The 15,737-nt window shown below is 41.1% G+C and overlaps 1 protein-coding gene across 4 annotated transcripts in view; it reads right to left on the reverse strand.

The window, feature by feature from the left end:
• Positions 1-15,737, reverse strand: part of ANKDD1A (ankyrin repeat and death domain containing 1A) — a 40,750-nt gene that overhangs the window by 4,635 nt on the left and 20,378 nt on the right. For all 4 annotated transcript variants that reach the window (XM_069098306.1, XM_069098303.1, XM_069098307.1 and 1 more), the window contains 6 exons: positions 13,387-13,485; positions 11,389-11,487; positions 9,820-9,918; positions 4,767-4,865; positions 2,558-2,653; positions 972-1,173 (listed from right to left, as the gene is read on the reverse strand). In XM_069098306.1, the coding sequence (XP_068954407.1) occupies positions 972-1,173; positions 2,558-2,653; positions 4,767-4,865; positions 9,820-9,918; positions 11,389-11,487; positions 13,387-13,485 (694 nt within the window). The remainder of the gene's footprint in view (positions 1-971; positions 1,174-2,557; positions 2,654-4,766; positions 4,866-9,819; positions 9,919-11,388; positions 11,488-13,386; positions 13,486-15,737) is intronic.

Raw genomic sequence — 15,737 nt, forward strand, 5'->3', positions numbered from 1 at the left:
TGTGTGTGTGTGTGTGTGTGTGTGTGTGTGTGTGTGTGTGTGTGTGTATGTGTATGTGTGTATTGAAAATATATACCTACAGATAGATATCTATCTTATTTTTATATATTTATATATACACATATATAAAATTTATATATATATACATACACATACACATATGTTGATTATAAGGATCTCCACACTGAGTTTATTTCAGTGTATCTGTTCAACTTTCATCTTAACCATAAGATCAATATACGTTTTTGTAACAATTCATTTACATATAAAGCTATTATCTATGACCATTTTACTATACTACAGGAAGCAGAGAAATGAATCTTTGGTAAAATTTCTTCTGCTTACAGCTTTTAAAGAACTATCAGTAGAACTGGAAATTTTTCTGTAACAATTAAATTCAGCATGGGCTTAGAAAAACCAGGCATTTTATTTTTAAATGCTACAGGGGGAGGGGAACACTTTTACCAAAATAAATTAAATTTCTTTGTAAGTACATGTTCCTTCCTAAGTACATGTTCCTTTATAATGATGAAGGCTAGAAATATGCTAGAGTCATGGGCTAGCTACTGCCCAGAAAAATCTTGGTTCTAAGGCAGACCTGAATTGTTCAGTGAATGTTTTGATAGACTTTGCTATGTCAGGTTACAGCTGCACTCACCCTAGAAAATAAAACACACCCACACATCACTATACTAGAGTGTAACCTGGGGCAAGTCCATGTCAGGTACAGGGAGCCATGAGAAAGCCAAGGAGGAAGAAATAATTTTCATGCTTGAGGGTCCCCTCATTAGAAAGGTTCAAGTTGTAAAGACCCAGAGAAGGCAAGTGACCTGCTCAAGGTCAGGCAGCCAAAACAGGTACAAAGAGGAAACTGGAACTGGGGCCTTTTCGCCTGCCTTTCACTGTTCTTTCCAGGACATTGCAGGAAAAAAGACTTCCCCCAGAAATGTGGGTTTGTGCGTGATAAGTACCTGCCCATTGCTGTTCAATAGCACGAATGTGTGCATCAGTAAACTCCCAGTAACGCGCCAGCTTCTTCCACTCGTCGTGCTCGAGGTGTTTGGTGGCCACGCGCCACATCACTGAGCGGATATGCTGGGTTTCCATCCTATGGTCCTGCTTAAAGGTTAAGGGTTTCACAGCCCAAGAGTCAGAGTCAGCTCTGAGGTTATCCTGCAGCGGCAGAATAGAAGCTAATGACGTGAAAAGTGCAAATAGCCTGTCAGGAGGAAATCATGGGATGAGAGTCTGCTGGGCCAGAAAAGCACAGTTTAGAAACAGTCTGCTGAATGCCCCGGCTTTCTGCTTTGGGGAGGGTGATGCCAGTCATGGGACCACAGTCACTGCTACAGCTTCTTCGGCCGCCCTGCCTCCAGGAAGGCCCTGGAAGACACCCTCTTCTGGTCTGTGAATTCCTTCTGTGCTATCTCTGCCAGAGGCCATTGGGTTTGTGCTTGAATACCAGCTCCCTCCCCCCATCCCCACCCCAACCCCAACCCAGATTATAGCTCATGTGATCATGTATATTCTCTGACATCTGAAATAGAAGAGACTTTAAAGAAAACTAATGGAAAGTTCTTGGGGAGAGGCGAGGGAGGCCTTGGGAAATGAAAGTAATGTAAAAATGCATCAATAAAACATTGAAAGAAATTAGATGTGAATTTAGTCTTATGAGTTTAATTTTTTTTTTTTGCCACAATGAATGTCATCCTCATAACAGCTGATATTTGCATGGGGGTTTTGAAATTTGCGAAGACTTTTGAGAAATAAAGATCTCCAGATGTGATCCCCATTTTACTGATGAGGATGAAGAAGTTAAGAGACTCACTCTAAGGTCACACAGCTGTAATGTCAGAGGTATTCCCCATATACACACACCTTTTACCATTTCTCTAATCTGGGTCTCATCAGCTCCTTCATGAAGGTCCTGGGTTAGCCAAACCCTGGGCTGGCTCCCACCCCCAAAAAGAAGCTTCATGAGATAGGAATTGGCTCATTTTTAAGATGTCATCACAGATTTTGTTGTTACTATCCTGTGATATCAGGCAACTTAGGCAAATCTTTTATCCTTTGAAGTTCATATCCTCGTCTGTAAAACGAAGATAATACCTGTAGTCTTCCTTTTTGATCTCTGCCTTCTAAACTTTACCTGGATCTTGTCAGCTGATTGACTACAGTGCTAGTCCCTTGTCTTCTGCCTCAGCTGCCCTGATTTTCAAACCTGGCATCTAGTGTTTAGAAGCACTTTGATCGATCTAATTTGCCATGAAGACAGGCTCTAAAACAAGACATTCATATGTCCCTGCCCAACCTCGGTGACTTCCATTTCATAAGCACATTTAATTTATTCAAGGTAGTTGGTTGAACTGGGAGGAATGAGTGTAGTTGGTGACCATGCTATTTTCTGTTTCTTTTTCCTATCCTTGGCCTGCACATGCATCTCTTCCACCACCACTCAGAGGCAGTGCTGGCTGATTGTAGGTGACTGTGGCCAGGTTCCATCTTAAAACCTAATTCACATCATTCTCAACACACCAACAATGGGGAACTTTCCTACCTGTACCCATTTGTAAAATCGGTCTGCTTTTATGATCATATCTACCAAGCAGATGTGGTTGCCACAAGCAGCGACATCCAGTGATGTTTTTCCTTGCTAGAATTAAGAGGAAAAAATAAATGACATTACTACATTTATTTATATAAAATAAAGATGTGGGATTATTTTTAGTACGCTTTATAAACCCCTTTCACTGAAAGGATAACATTTCATACCTTTACTAGAAAGTGGAAAATGAGAGGTTTCTTTAGGTATGATATTAGATGTTAAGAAGTTTTCAATAATAAGAATACTCATATTCATAAGAATAATTTATACCACTTAAAGGTTTATAAGAGTATTTTCCTTACAAACAACCCTTTTTGTTAAGTATCACTTTCAAGTGATCACTCTTTTAGAGAAGGGAAAATAGGATCAGGGATCTGAAATGACTTCACCAAAGTCACACGGCTAGTAAGTAGTGTGATGTAAATAATGATGTCTCCACAAAATTCAGAGTGTGTTATTGCAGTTTCAATATAATAACAATAGCTAGTATTTATACAGGGCCTGTAATATGCCAGGCATGGTGTTAAACACCATGGTGTGTTGATCCTCACAACTATCTCTGGGAGGTAGATGTCATTATGCCCCATTTTACATTGAGGAAGCTGAGGCAGACAGGTTACGTGACTTACCCAGGGTCACATAGCCCTACATGTCTGAGTCTAAATTTGAATTTAGATCTTCCTAATTTCAAACCCACTATGCCACCTAGCTGCCAAAAGGTTGCACTGTTAGTAATTTGAATTAGCCGTGAATGCTGGAATACCTGTCATTCCTTTGTATAATGCTCCATTTCTTCCGTGCAACAAGATCCTTTTGGGACTTAGCTTCCTGGAGACAGCCACAATAAAATGGCTTGCACCTCTAAGGATAGGTGTAATGTTTTGCTAGTCATATCCTTACTATTCACCCCCTCATCCTTTAAAGCCATCCAACATGGCGTTTTCCATGACTATCACAGGTAATAATGATCCATCCTTTCCTGAAATTCTTTTGTGACCTAGAGGCTTTATCACACAATTTAGCACTTATATTTCATTATATACTGCCTTATATTGTCATTTAATATATGAATGACCCTGGGTAAGTCACTTAACTTAGCCTTGGTTTCCTTAGGCTAAAGTCAACAGCTTATTAAGTACTACCTAACTCTAAACCTATGATCCTGATGTATTTCCCAACTAAATAGTCAACTTCTCCAAGCCAGGAACAGGACTCCACCTCAGTGCTAGTTCATACTAAACATACATGTGGTAAATTCTTTTATATTGTTATGAAGAGTGACCTGTATTCATGTTTAAAGACCGAGTCACCCCTAGGATACAGAAAATTGGAGGAAATGCCCCAGATCCCATGGGTTGTGATTCTAGAGGCCACTGGAAATGCACAGGGACTCATTGAGGCAGCAGGTAGATCAGCTGATATTAAGGAAAAAAAAACCTGAGGCTCATACTTGTGAGTTTCAGCCTATTACAGGAGGTTCTTATCAACGAAATTGCTTTCTTAAATAATTTGATAACTATTTCAATTGGTTTCCTCTGTCACCCTGTGTATTTTGTTTGTTCATTAATTTTTTACTTATGTCCAAATCTTCATTACTCCTTTTTGGGATTTCCTTGGCAGAGATACTGGAGTGGTTTGCCATTACAGATGAGGAAACTAAGGCAAATATGGTTAAGTGACTTGCCTAGGGTCACACAGTAAATGTCTACAGCTGGGCTTGAACTCACAAAGATGAGTTCTTCGGCCCGGCACTCTAGTCACTGCAAAACCTATTGGTATTTTACTTTATGCATTTAAAACATCTTTGTGAGAGGAGATCCAGGACACAAAAAAAGATGAAAAAGCTCTGGCCTATCTCAACTCTCCCTCCCTGTTTCCACACATACTGTTGTTGCATGTTGTTCCACCCATCACCCTCACCCCGCTATCCTTCTACAGGGCTTCCCTTGATAGTAATTTTAAACATATTTCAGTTGTGTCAAAATAGTATCAAAAGGGTCCATGAACTAGGCTTTCACAATTTCCTCCCTACACAGAGTGTTGAACCTAAATAATCTCTTGCCAGAGGGTGTTGCTTATGGTGTATCTCCATGAGACCTAGCTCTCCACACCAGGTAAAGGGTCAGTATGTTAATAACAGAACTGTGAGTGGGGAATTCACCTTATCTGTCAAATTTAAGTTCACTCCTGCAAGAAGGATCATTTCCGCTATGTCTTGTCTCGAATTCTCAGCAGCAATGTGGAGGGGCGTCTGTTGCCTCTGTTTGAGAAAATAACATGAAAAAAGGGAAATGGATTTCAGAACAAATGCTGTTAAACTTGGGAGGTAATGAGTAGAGCAGTGAGATAACCCATCCAGCATCAGGGCCCTGGACTAAGGAAGCCAAGCTTTGGAATGGCCATTGGCACTCTGATTAGGCCTTGAGGTTTAAAAGAAAAACCCCTTTGCTGTAAGCTCACTTGACAAAATTTGCAAATTGAGCATAAAAAGATAACTTGATAAAGAGGTTTTATCAGGAGCCTCCATAACAACCAGTGCCTTTGGCCTCAACATATTTTCTCACTGCAAGATTTAAGTCCCTGGGATCAAAATGTGGTCTTTGGCTTCCCAATGACAGAACAAGGACCTCAAGCATCCGCCCTGAGATAAAGCAAACAACCAGCACCTAAATGGAACCAGCCTTTCGGATTAAATTCGTTGCATGCTTAGCTGTAATGGATAGCATGAAATCAGCCATATTTACAACTGAGCAAACATTTTAATAATGGTAAACTGGTCATTTTACCTCCAAAAATTACTTAAAATTACATTTTGGCTGAGATTTCTCAAATGGGTGTAGGGAAAAAGGATGTTGGAGGGAGAGAAAATAGGATTTTTATTAATGGAAACAAAAATTCCCCCCAAAAAGGAAAACAAATTATTACCAAGACAAAGCTACACCATCAAACAACAAACCTGCCAAACTCCAAATAGCAAAATGATCATTGGTCACTTAGCATCTGTAAAGGATTGCCCTTAGAAGAGCTTACGTTGTCAGTGACATCAAGGTTGATTTTTGCCTCAATGAGGAGTCTAACCATGTAAGGGGAGTTGTTCAGCACCGCAATGTGGATGGGAGATGCGTTTTGCTGTAAAGACACATCAGTGAGCCCAGGAACTCTAGAGAAGCTTACAAGTCAGAACTGGCTTTTGTATAGGGCTTGTGTAGCACTGACCCAGCTGGCCTGAGACAACTGATATGTGAAGCCCTGAGCCCAAGTCTGGGGCTGCGTTCCTCACTTCAGACCACTTCTTCATAAGAAAATCTCACTTAAATGCAGGCAAAATCCAATTCTCTTTGCATTTGTTAAGCTCCTGCTACATGCCAAGCACTATGTTACATGCTGCAGGTACAAGGCAAAAATGAAACAGCTCCTGACTTCAAGCAGCTTATGTTCTACTGGAGAAAAGCCAGTGTGAATACAGATAAGGAAATACAGATTGATTTCAGAGACCAGGAAAGTATGTAGAGAAACCTGCTAGGTTGCACAGTGAAGTGAGCACTAGGCTTGGAGTCAGGGAATCCCAAGTTCTGATCCAGCCTCAGACACTTTAGCTGTGTGATCCTAGGCAAGTCATTTACCTTCTGTCTGCCTCAGTTTCCTCACCTGTAAAATGGGAATAATAACAGCACCTACCTCCTAAGGCTGTGAGACTTAAATAAGATAAAGCACTTAGCAAAGTGACTAGCACATAGTACACATTTCACAAATGCTTGTGTCCCCTTCTCCCCCCACTTACCTAACGATGGTTTTCAGTTTGGATTGGCTGGGTTTGTTGGGGTTTTTTTGCTTTTTTTTGGAGGGTCAATTGGGGTTTAGTGACTTGCTCAAGATCATACGGCTAGTAAGTATTAAGTGTCTGAGGCTGGATTTGAATTCAGGTCCTCCTGACTTCAGGGCCAGTGCTCCATTCACTGTGCCACCTAGCTGCCCCATTGGCTACTTTTTTTGAGGTTCACCATTGATTCATGGACCCAATCCCACTGCTGATGAGCACAGAATCTTGAGCTTTGACCTGTTTCCCCTCCTTAGCCTGATGGCCCTCTCCTCTCAGGGGCTTAGTGTGTAGCACTTACTGAACATCTAATTAATTGTATTAGTACTACTGAAGCTAAGAAACCCCTACCCTCAAGCCATCCACTGGCCTCAACCTACCCTGGTAGGGTTTACAGGTGTGTGCCCCTATGCCCAGCAATAGAATACCTCCCTGCTCCCAGCTGCTTATCATGGGACTAATGGAATTAAAATCATATTTATAGCATCTAAAACTGGAAAGAAAGGGAAAAAACCTTAAAAGGCATCTAGTCCAACCACCTCATTGTACAGATGAAGTAACTATGGCTTAGAGAGGTTGTAGCCACACTCTCAAGATTAACAATTAAGGGGAAAATGGACATTTAAGGCCCTTTGCAATTTAACTCCTCCAGAATTAATCCCACATCCCAAGGCCTTCTGATCTCATCTCATACTGTTCTCCCATGTGTACATTCTACTTTAGTCAGTCTAGTTCCCTTATACCCAGAATAGGACATATACATTTCACCCTAGGCAATAAATATTACCTGCCTATGATACCATCCCCTCCCCCTCCCTCAACTCATTCAAGATGCCAATGGAACCCTAACAGCCCCATGAAGCCTCATAACAATATAAGGTATAATAGACTTTCTTTTTATACGTATGCCCTATCTGACCAACTAGATCCTTACACTTTTAGCACCACAGCAGGTACCACATTTGTTTGTTACAGTGATGATAGAAATGAGAAAGACCTAGTGTATACTATTGCTGCTGCTTCTGCCACAATTCACCCTTTTCTGATCTTCCAAAGTCCATAAAATACTCAAGCTAGAAGGACCCCAGGGAGTTCATCTAACCTAGTCCCATTTTCTTTCCCTGCCATGATACCTAAACTATCTGCATTGAGGTCTCTGTTGGGAAAATCTCTACAAGTGTTGACTCCATTTTCTCTTTCCGTGTTTGATCACCCAAGTAATCAAGAAGTTTTTCAGTCTTTTAAGTCCCTCAAACTCAGCTTATGTCACTTGTCGTTTCCTGATCCCCAGGTACTAGTGTCTTCCCTCTCTCCAATTATCTTGGATTTATGAAATCTATTTTTGTATATTTTCTACGTGGTGATTCCCCCAATAAATGGTAAGCTCCCTGAGTTCATTTCTGCCATAGCACATAGTAGGTACTTATTAAATAAATGCTTATTCTGGTATTTTATTTTTTTAATTAATTTATTTACTTTTAGTTTACAACATTCAGTTCCACAATCCCTTGAGTTTCAAAGAAAGTGTGTAGCACTTGGTGCATATCTAATTAATCACTGGGATATAAAAATCCATCTCTTTTTTTTTTTTTTGCTTTTTTTTGGAGGGGGGATGGCAGGGCAATTGGGGTTAAGTGACTTTCCCAAGGTCACACAGCTAGTTTTTGTGTCAAGTGTCTGAGGCTGGATTTGAACTCAGGTCCTCCTGACTCCAGGGCCAGTGCTCTATTCACTGTGCCAGCTAGCCAACCCCTATAGAAATACATCTTGCCTCCCCCTCATAGTAGCATCCAGTCAAATGAAGGATCTTATATTTTATTTTAAAAATTAATAAATAGTATTAATAAATAAATGCTTATTCTAATTCTTTTATTTTTGGTCTAACTTATCTCCCCTGCTCAAATTCATTTTCCTTTAGTATGGTAGACAAGATTTCCTCTTTCCATTAAAAAGCTCTTCACAAACTTCAAGTTAGTGATCCTATCAATCCATCAGAACTTCAGAACTGAAAGAAAGCTTAAAGGTCTCACTTGACCCTCTTGAATTTAAGGGATTTGTCCAAGAAAATGGAATCCAGGTCACCAAACTTCTGGTGCAGCACCCTTTTTACGACATTTGGTTTTCCCTTAAGTCAATTTAATTCAGCAAATGTTAACTAAGTAACTACTATATGCGAGGTATTAAAGATTATTGTTCAGTCTTTGTCTGACTCTTTGTGATTCCATTGGGATTTTCTTAGTAAAATACTGGAGTAATTTGCCATTTCCTTCTGGAGCTCATTTTACAGATGTGGAAACTGAGGCAGACAGGGTTAAGTGACTTTCCCAGGATCACACAGCTAGTGTCTGAGGTCATATTTGAACTCAGGTCTTCCTAACTTTAGTCCAAGCACTCTATCCACTGCACCACCTAACAATCCTATTGAAGATACAAAGATGAAGTAAGGCACTATAAAAGTAATGAATATATTGTGAGAAGTAGCTTGGAATCCTGGGTATAGAGCTGACCTTGGAGTCAGGAAGCCCTAGGTCCAAGCTGGTCTCTGACACATACTGGCTCAGTGCCCCAGGTGGTTCTCTAAGACTACATTTCAGCTCTGCATTGAGGGAGAAGTGTCTCAGCAGAAGCTCCTTACATCAGTGAAATCTCTCTCTCTCTCTCTCTCTCTGTCTGTCTGTCTCTGTGTGTGTGTGTGTCTCTCTCTCTGTCTCTCTCTCTCTCTCTCTTCCTCTCTCTCTCTTCCTCTCCCTTTCCCTCTCCCTCCCATACACACATTTTATATTTATATATACACACATATACTTGATATATATACACACATACATTTATATATACACATATACTTTATGTATACACACATATGTTTATATATACACATGAATGTTTATAAACACAGTTTTATATACATGCACATTTATGCATATACACATACATTTATACACACATATTTTATATGTACACACATTTTACATATACATAACATTTTTATACACACATACATTATACTCATGCACGCATGCATGTGCGCGCACACACACACACACACACAAACAAACTTGGATTCAAATCTCAGCTCTGATGCTTATTAGCAGTGGTTCCTCAAGCAATCCACTTACCCTCCGAACCTATTTCTTCAGTTACAAAATGAGGATAGTGCCTTTAGCACCTACCACAAAGGCTTAAGTGAGACTATGTAAAGCTTTGCTCATTTTAAAACACTTTATAAATAATTATTTATTCTTCTTATAAAATGGAGTTGGGAACCACATGAAAAGCAGTGTCCACATTTCGCTACACAATTTTATGCATTATAATAACTTGAGCCAATTGTCCACTATTGACGTATTCCATATCAATTGCATATACGATTTTTAAGTTAAAAAAAAACAAAACTTACTTGATTTGCGGCATCAACGCTGATCCCAGCACCAATGAGAGCTTGAGCGATGTTATCAAAGCCGTGAAGGGCGGCATAGTGAAGGCAATTCATTTGTTTCTAAGGAGATATTAGAAATATAGCACGATTCCTAACCTCATATTTAAAAAAAGGCACATTTATAGCTACCATTTATGTTGTATCCTCTACTGCAGGCAGCCTCTCCCCATCCATCCAGCTGCTAGTGTCTTCCCTCTGAAATCACATCCCATCTGCTACATATACATCTTGTTTGCGTATAGTTGTTTGCATGTTGTGTGCTTCTTCAGACAGAGCTAAGGCTGTTTTTATGAACTTTTCTGTGACTCCCCAGCCTTCAGTGCAGTGCTTGGTATGGAGTAAACACTTTAAAGATGCCCACTGGCTGACTGAAAGCTACAGGCAAGTAAAGACTGCATCTTCTCCAATCTATGAATCTCCCCCAATAAATATCATACATAGCAAGTGATTCATAAATGCCAAACGAATGAATTTGCCTCTTACCCGAAATCCTGTGTTAATTCCACTATACTTTTGAGTTTTCCCTTTGAATTATAGTACTGATGAGACAGACTATGAGTTCAATTCCTGTGGAGTCAGTTAAATTGAATTCCATTCCATTTCATGGCCACAACCTGCCTTCCTGCATTCTCAAAGATTCATGGACACTGTTCACAAGAGCTGTGCATGTCTGTGTACGTGCGTGCATGTGTATGTTATATGTGTTGGGAAATGAGATATGGGTGAGTTGAACAGAAAAGACAAAGTTATTATTTCTGTACTCTAGTCTTCTGAACACACCAGAGGTAAATCTGGCCAGTTTGGCTCTGGGATCTATTTGCTCCCAAAGTCATATGACTTATCCCCTCCCTTGAGAGATAGTCACTGTCTCATTAGTTCCTCTGGCCTCAACCTCGAGACTCCAGGTGTGAATCTTGGCAGTATTCCACGCCATAGTCTGGGATAAGTATACTAGGCAGCTCCAAACCCAGGCTACAGGCCTACCCACCGCCAAATCCCAAAGCCCTAAAAACGGTCCAGGTGCCTATTTTTTTCTTTCTGTTGGCTTTCAATCGTCAAAAGTCCCTGTTTTCTTGTTACTTCTTATGTGAATCAGATAAGGTATTAGAAAGGCAGTGAAAAAGTACCACCTTTGGAGTCACAGGACCTTGGTTCCCATCTTGCTTTTGTCAATCAATATATACTTATTAAATGTCAGCTATGTTCCGGGCACTGTGCTAAACACTGTTGCTACCTGTGTGACACTGATCAAATCACTACCCCCTCTGGGCCTCAGCTTCCTCATCTGTAAAATGAAGGGGCTGGACCAGATGGCCTCTGAGATCCATTCCAAGTATAACTCTGCAATCCTGTGTTACTCAGTTTTTCACATCAAGTATCCACTTCTTTATCTGGTCGTTCTTTCTGATGACCCTTAACTATTTGTTATTTGGCCAAGGGACAGAAAATGAAGCAGCATCAGGAAAAGTCAATAATGCACAGTCCTTGGCAGCCAAACAAGCAGAAAACAAACAGGGCAGGTTGGGTCACCTGGGTCTGGGCATTGACCTTGCTGCCAGCCTGAATTAGGAGCTTCACACAGTCCAAGTGGCCTCCTTCAGTCGCCGTATGCAGTGCAGTCAAGCCTTCCTGAAACACAGGGTAAAGATGATAGCAGCATGTCACAGTGAATAGAAATCCAGCCTCAAAGCCAGAAAGACCTAGGTTCAATTCTAGACTCTGAGATACCCTGTCCTTATCCCTAATTAGCATACTCATCACTTTCCATAATTCAACACAGTCTCCACTCTGATTAGGCTAGTCTACTCACCATCCTATGTACATGCTATGGTCAGTTTTGTCTTTGTACTTTTGTTCATGACATTCCCAGTACCTGGCATGCCCTCCTTCCTCCTCTTTGCTTTTCCAAACCTACTTTGCCTTTATGGGCCAATTCAAGTCCCACTTCATCCAGAAGGCTTTCCCTGACTCCTCCATCCACAAGGATCTCAAGGTCTTCTAACACTTATTTTCCTGTTAGAATGTAAGCTCCCTGAGGGCAGGGACTAATTTTGTCTTTGTTTCCCCAGTGTGTGACACCAGTAGGTCCTTAATTAATGCTTGTTGATTGATTGTTCCACTCATCTACAACCAGTCGTGCTTTCTGACATCCCGTGTATTGGTACTGCTATTTAACTTTCTGTATGTCCATTCTGATTTGCCTAACTAGACTATAAACTCCTTGAGGGTAAGGAATTGTTTTTGCTTGACTTCAGTGTCCTTCCCACATCCCATGTTAGGTGATTGCTGCCTGGGTGACCCTGGGCTAATCTAACCTCTCTGTAATTCATTTTCTTTATCTGTAAAATGGAGACTTGTTGGCCTATAAGGACCCTTCCAGCTCTAACTCTATGAGCCCTATTACATATATACATATATGCTATGTATTATATACATAGCCAGTATTACTACACATCAGTAGATGCTCAACATTTTTTTTATTGCATCAGTGCATGTGTAAATAATTCCAAGACTCCATCCAAGAGAGAACTAGAAAATATTTCCCATTCTCCCTAATATGGAGACTTTTCTCCATATCTCAAGGGTTGTCCTTAGGACAAAATGATTAATCATACACTAATCAAATGCAAATCCAAGATGGTGCCAGTGGATAGGGTGACGGGCCTGGAGTCAGGACAACTCATCTTCCTGAGTTCAAATCCGGCCTCAGACGCTTACTAGTTGTGTGACCCTGGGTAAGTCACTTAACCCTGTTTGCCTCAGTTTCCTCATCTGTCAAATGAGTTGGAGAAGAAAATGACAAACCACTCTTTGCCAGGAAAACCCCAAAAGGGGTCACAAAAAGTCAGACACAACTGAAAATGACTAAACAACAAATTAATCAAACACTGTTTAGATGCTTACAATGTTCTAGGTACTCTTCTAGATACTAAAAATACTATAATTAAGTGTTGAAGTAGGGAGAAAAGAAGGGAAGGTCAGGGGTAAGTGCCCCACCTCAGGAGGCAGTTAGGTTGGCTTAGTGTATAGAGTGCTCGTCCTGGAGTCAGGAATAAAGACTGGAGTTCAAATCAGGTCTCAGATACTTACTACCTGTGTGACCCTGGGTGAGTCATATAATCATTGTTTGCCTCAGTTTCCTCATCTGTAAAATGGGGATAATAATAGCACCTACCTCACAAGGTTGTTGTAAGAATCAAATAAGATAATAATTGTAAAATGCCAGGCACACAGTTAAGTGCTATATAAATGTTATCATTATTATGATTACTGAAGCAAAGCTGCCCCTGCCTTAGAAAAAGCATTAGTATTCCCACATAACACTAAGAGGCTTAGCATTCTAAGGGATAAATAAATCTTAACATGTTAGTGAGCACAGAAAGCAGGGCTAAGACAGAGGGGAATACTTTGGATACCTAATGAAAGTTCAGAGGGGAAGCCTGGATCCTGGCTTGGGAAACCAAGGTTTCAGACTGACCACAGGGCAAGGGGGATCCTGCAGGGCCCATGGCAAGTGTCCTGACTTACCACATTCCTCTCCTCTAGGTCCAGTCCAAGCTCTATCATCCTCTGGAGCACAGAAGAGTGGCCATTCTTTGCTGCCAAATGAAGGGCCGTGTTCCCCTCCTGCAAAGAGATACTGTTTTAGGTGGGGAATAGGCAGGTGAGTGATTCTGCACACTAACCAAAAAATGAAAAACCTTCGATCATGGGGACTTACTTAAAGACTACTTGGTCCCACCCACTCATTTTATAGAGAGGTAACAGAGCAGTGAAAAGACCCCTTGATTTAGGATCCAGGGACCTGAGTTCAGTTGCTGGCTCCAACATTTCCTGTCTGTAAGACCTTTATCTCCTTAAGCCCCAGGGCTTTCGATAAAACAAGGATAACATTTGTACTTTTGTTGTTGATGAATCATTTTCAGTTGTGATCTACTGTCCCATTTGAGGTTTTCTTGGCAAAGATGCTGGAGTGATTTGTCATTTCCTTCTTCAGCTTATTTTACAGATGAGGAAACTGAGGGAAAGTTAAATGACTTGCCCAAGGCCACACAGCTGGTAAATATCTGAGGCTGCATTTGAACTCAGGTCTTTCCTGATTCCAAGCCCAGTGTTGTACCCACAATGCCATCCATAGCTCAATATTTGTACTACTACTTTGGACACAAAATGATTAAGTAATCACCTTCTTTCTCAGAGAGTTGTTGTGCATTGTAAACCATGAAGTGATACAAATTTGAGCTATTGTTTTTATTAATAAATTTGATTGCAGTATTTTGTTTACATATCACTTACATTTCCCAAAGTATCCCCATCCCTTCACCTCCCACATAACAAAGAAGAAAAAAACCCCCACTGTATCAGATGTCATATGAAGTGGGCCACACCCACGATTCCCCATCTCAGCAAGAAATGGGCAGGGAGGTAGGTACCTTCTCCTGTCTCTTCTTTGAGACCTAGCTTGGTAATGTGTAGCATTTAATTTCAGCTGTTTTGTTTTTTCTATTTGTGGTTGACCTTGTATATACTGCTTTCCTGGTTTTGTTGGCTTCACTTGGCATCCATTCATAGAAATCTTCCCCCCTTCTTTGTGTTTGTCATACTTATCATTTCTTTCAGCACAACCGTATTCTGTTACATTCACATACCACATTCTCAACAGATGGGTCTCTCCTTCATTTCCAATTATTTCCTAGTACACAAAATGCTACTGTAAATATTTGGGGGTATTGAGGGTCTTGTGACAGGACTATTATCTACCAACATTTTTGTACAACATGGGTTCAGCACCACCCCCCCTAGTAGGGATTAGTTTTCCCCAACTGGAGACATGAGGGCAGCTAGGTGGTACAGTGGATAGCTCACTGGGCTTGAAATAAGACAGACTCATCTTTCTGAGTTCAAATCTGGCCTCAGATACTTACTAGCTGTGTGACCCTGGACAAGTCCCTTAACCCTGTTTGCCTCAGTTTCCTCATCTGTAAAATGATCTGGAGAAGGAAATGGCAAACTACTCTAGGATCTTTGCCAAGAAAACCCTAAATGAGGTCACAGAGAATCAGACATGATGGAAAACAAATCAACAACAATTAGAGACATAGGATCTGATTGACTCCTATTTCCTTGACTCCAATTCCTGGTCACCTAAGGACATAAAATGCCTTACCCGCATCAAATGGCCTCTCTCTCTCACCAAGGTGGACTTCTAATAACCACACAAGTCACCATGTCCTTCACCACGTTTTACCCTGATGACCAGATCCATTTCCATGCATGGATACAGGTGTTTATGTTCAGAGAGCCCTATCTTGTGTATCCTTGCAAAGTAAGCCTCCTACTAACTGTTCAATGACAGGTGAATGCCTCACTTTGTCCCAACATCAAGTCTAAACTAAGAGAGTGCTGGCATCAGGGCCACCTCCAAAGGGGCCTGACCTCCTGAGAGCTCTTCCTGTTGCTGCAGATTAGGAAATGGAGACTCTGAGAACCTTAATGACTCTTCCCATGACCACAGCCAGAGGCAGGGCCAAGACTAGACCCTATGTCTTATGCTTCCAAGAACTGTGTGAATTATACTAGCTCTCCTCTGTAAACTCTGAAGAGGAGAGAGGGCCAGGGACTTCCCTAGCAGGAAAACCCAGGCTCTTTCAGGGATGAAATGATTACTCTGTTTCTTGGGGCTCTCATACAAAAATCAGGCCACTCTCTTCACGGTTTCTCTGAAAATGATGCTCTCCCTGCCTGTCCACTTACTCCATCCCATTCACCCTTCAAGAGCTAGCTCAGATCCCAGCTCCTCCAAAAAGCCTTCCATGACACCTCTCTCTCTCTCTCTCTCTCTCTCTCTCTCTCTCTCTCTCTCTCTCTCTCTCTCTCCG

This window comes from Petaurus breviceps, unplaced genomic scaffold (assembly GCF_028583685.1).
Source record: "Petaurus breviceps papuanus isolate PSGF00001 unplaced genomic scaffold, PetGlider_PUasm1.0 37, whole genome shotgun sequence".
Lineage (NCBI taxonomy): Eukaryota > Metazoa > Chordata > Mammalia > Diprotodontia > Petauridae > Petaurus > Petaurus breviceps.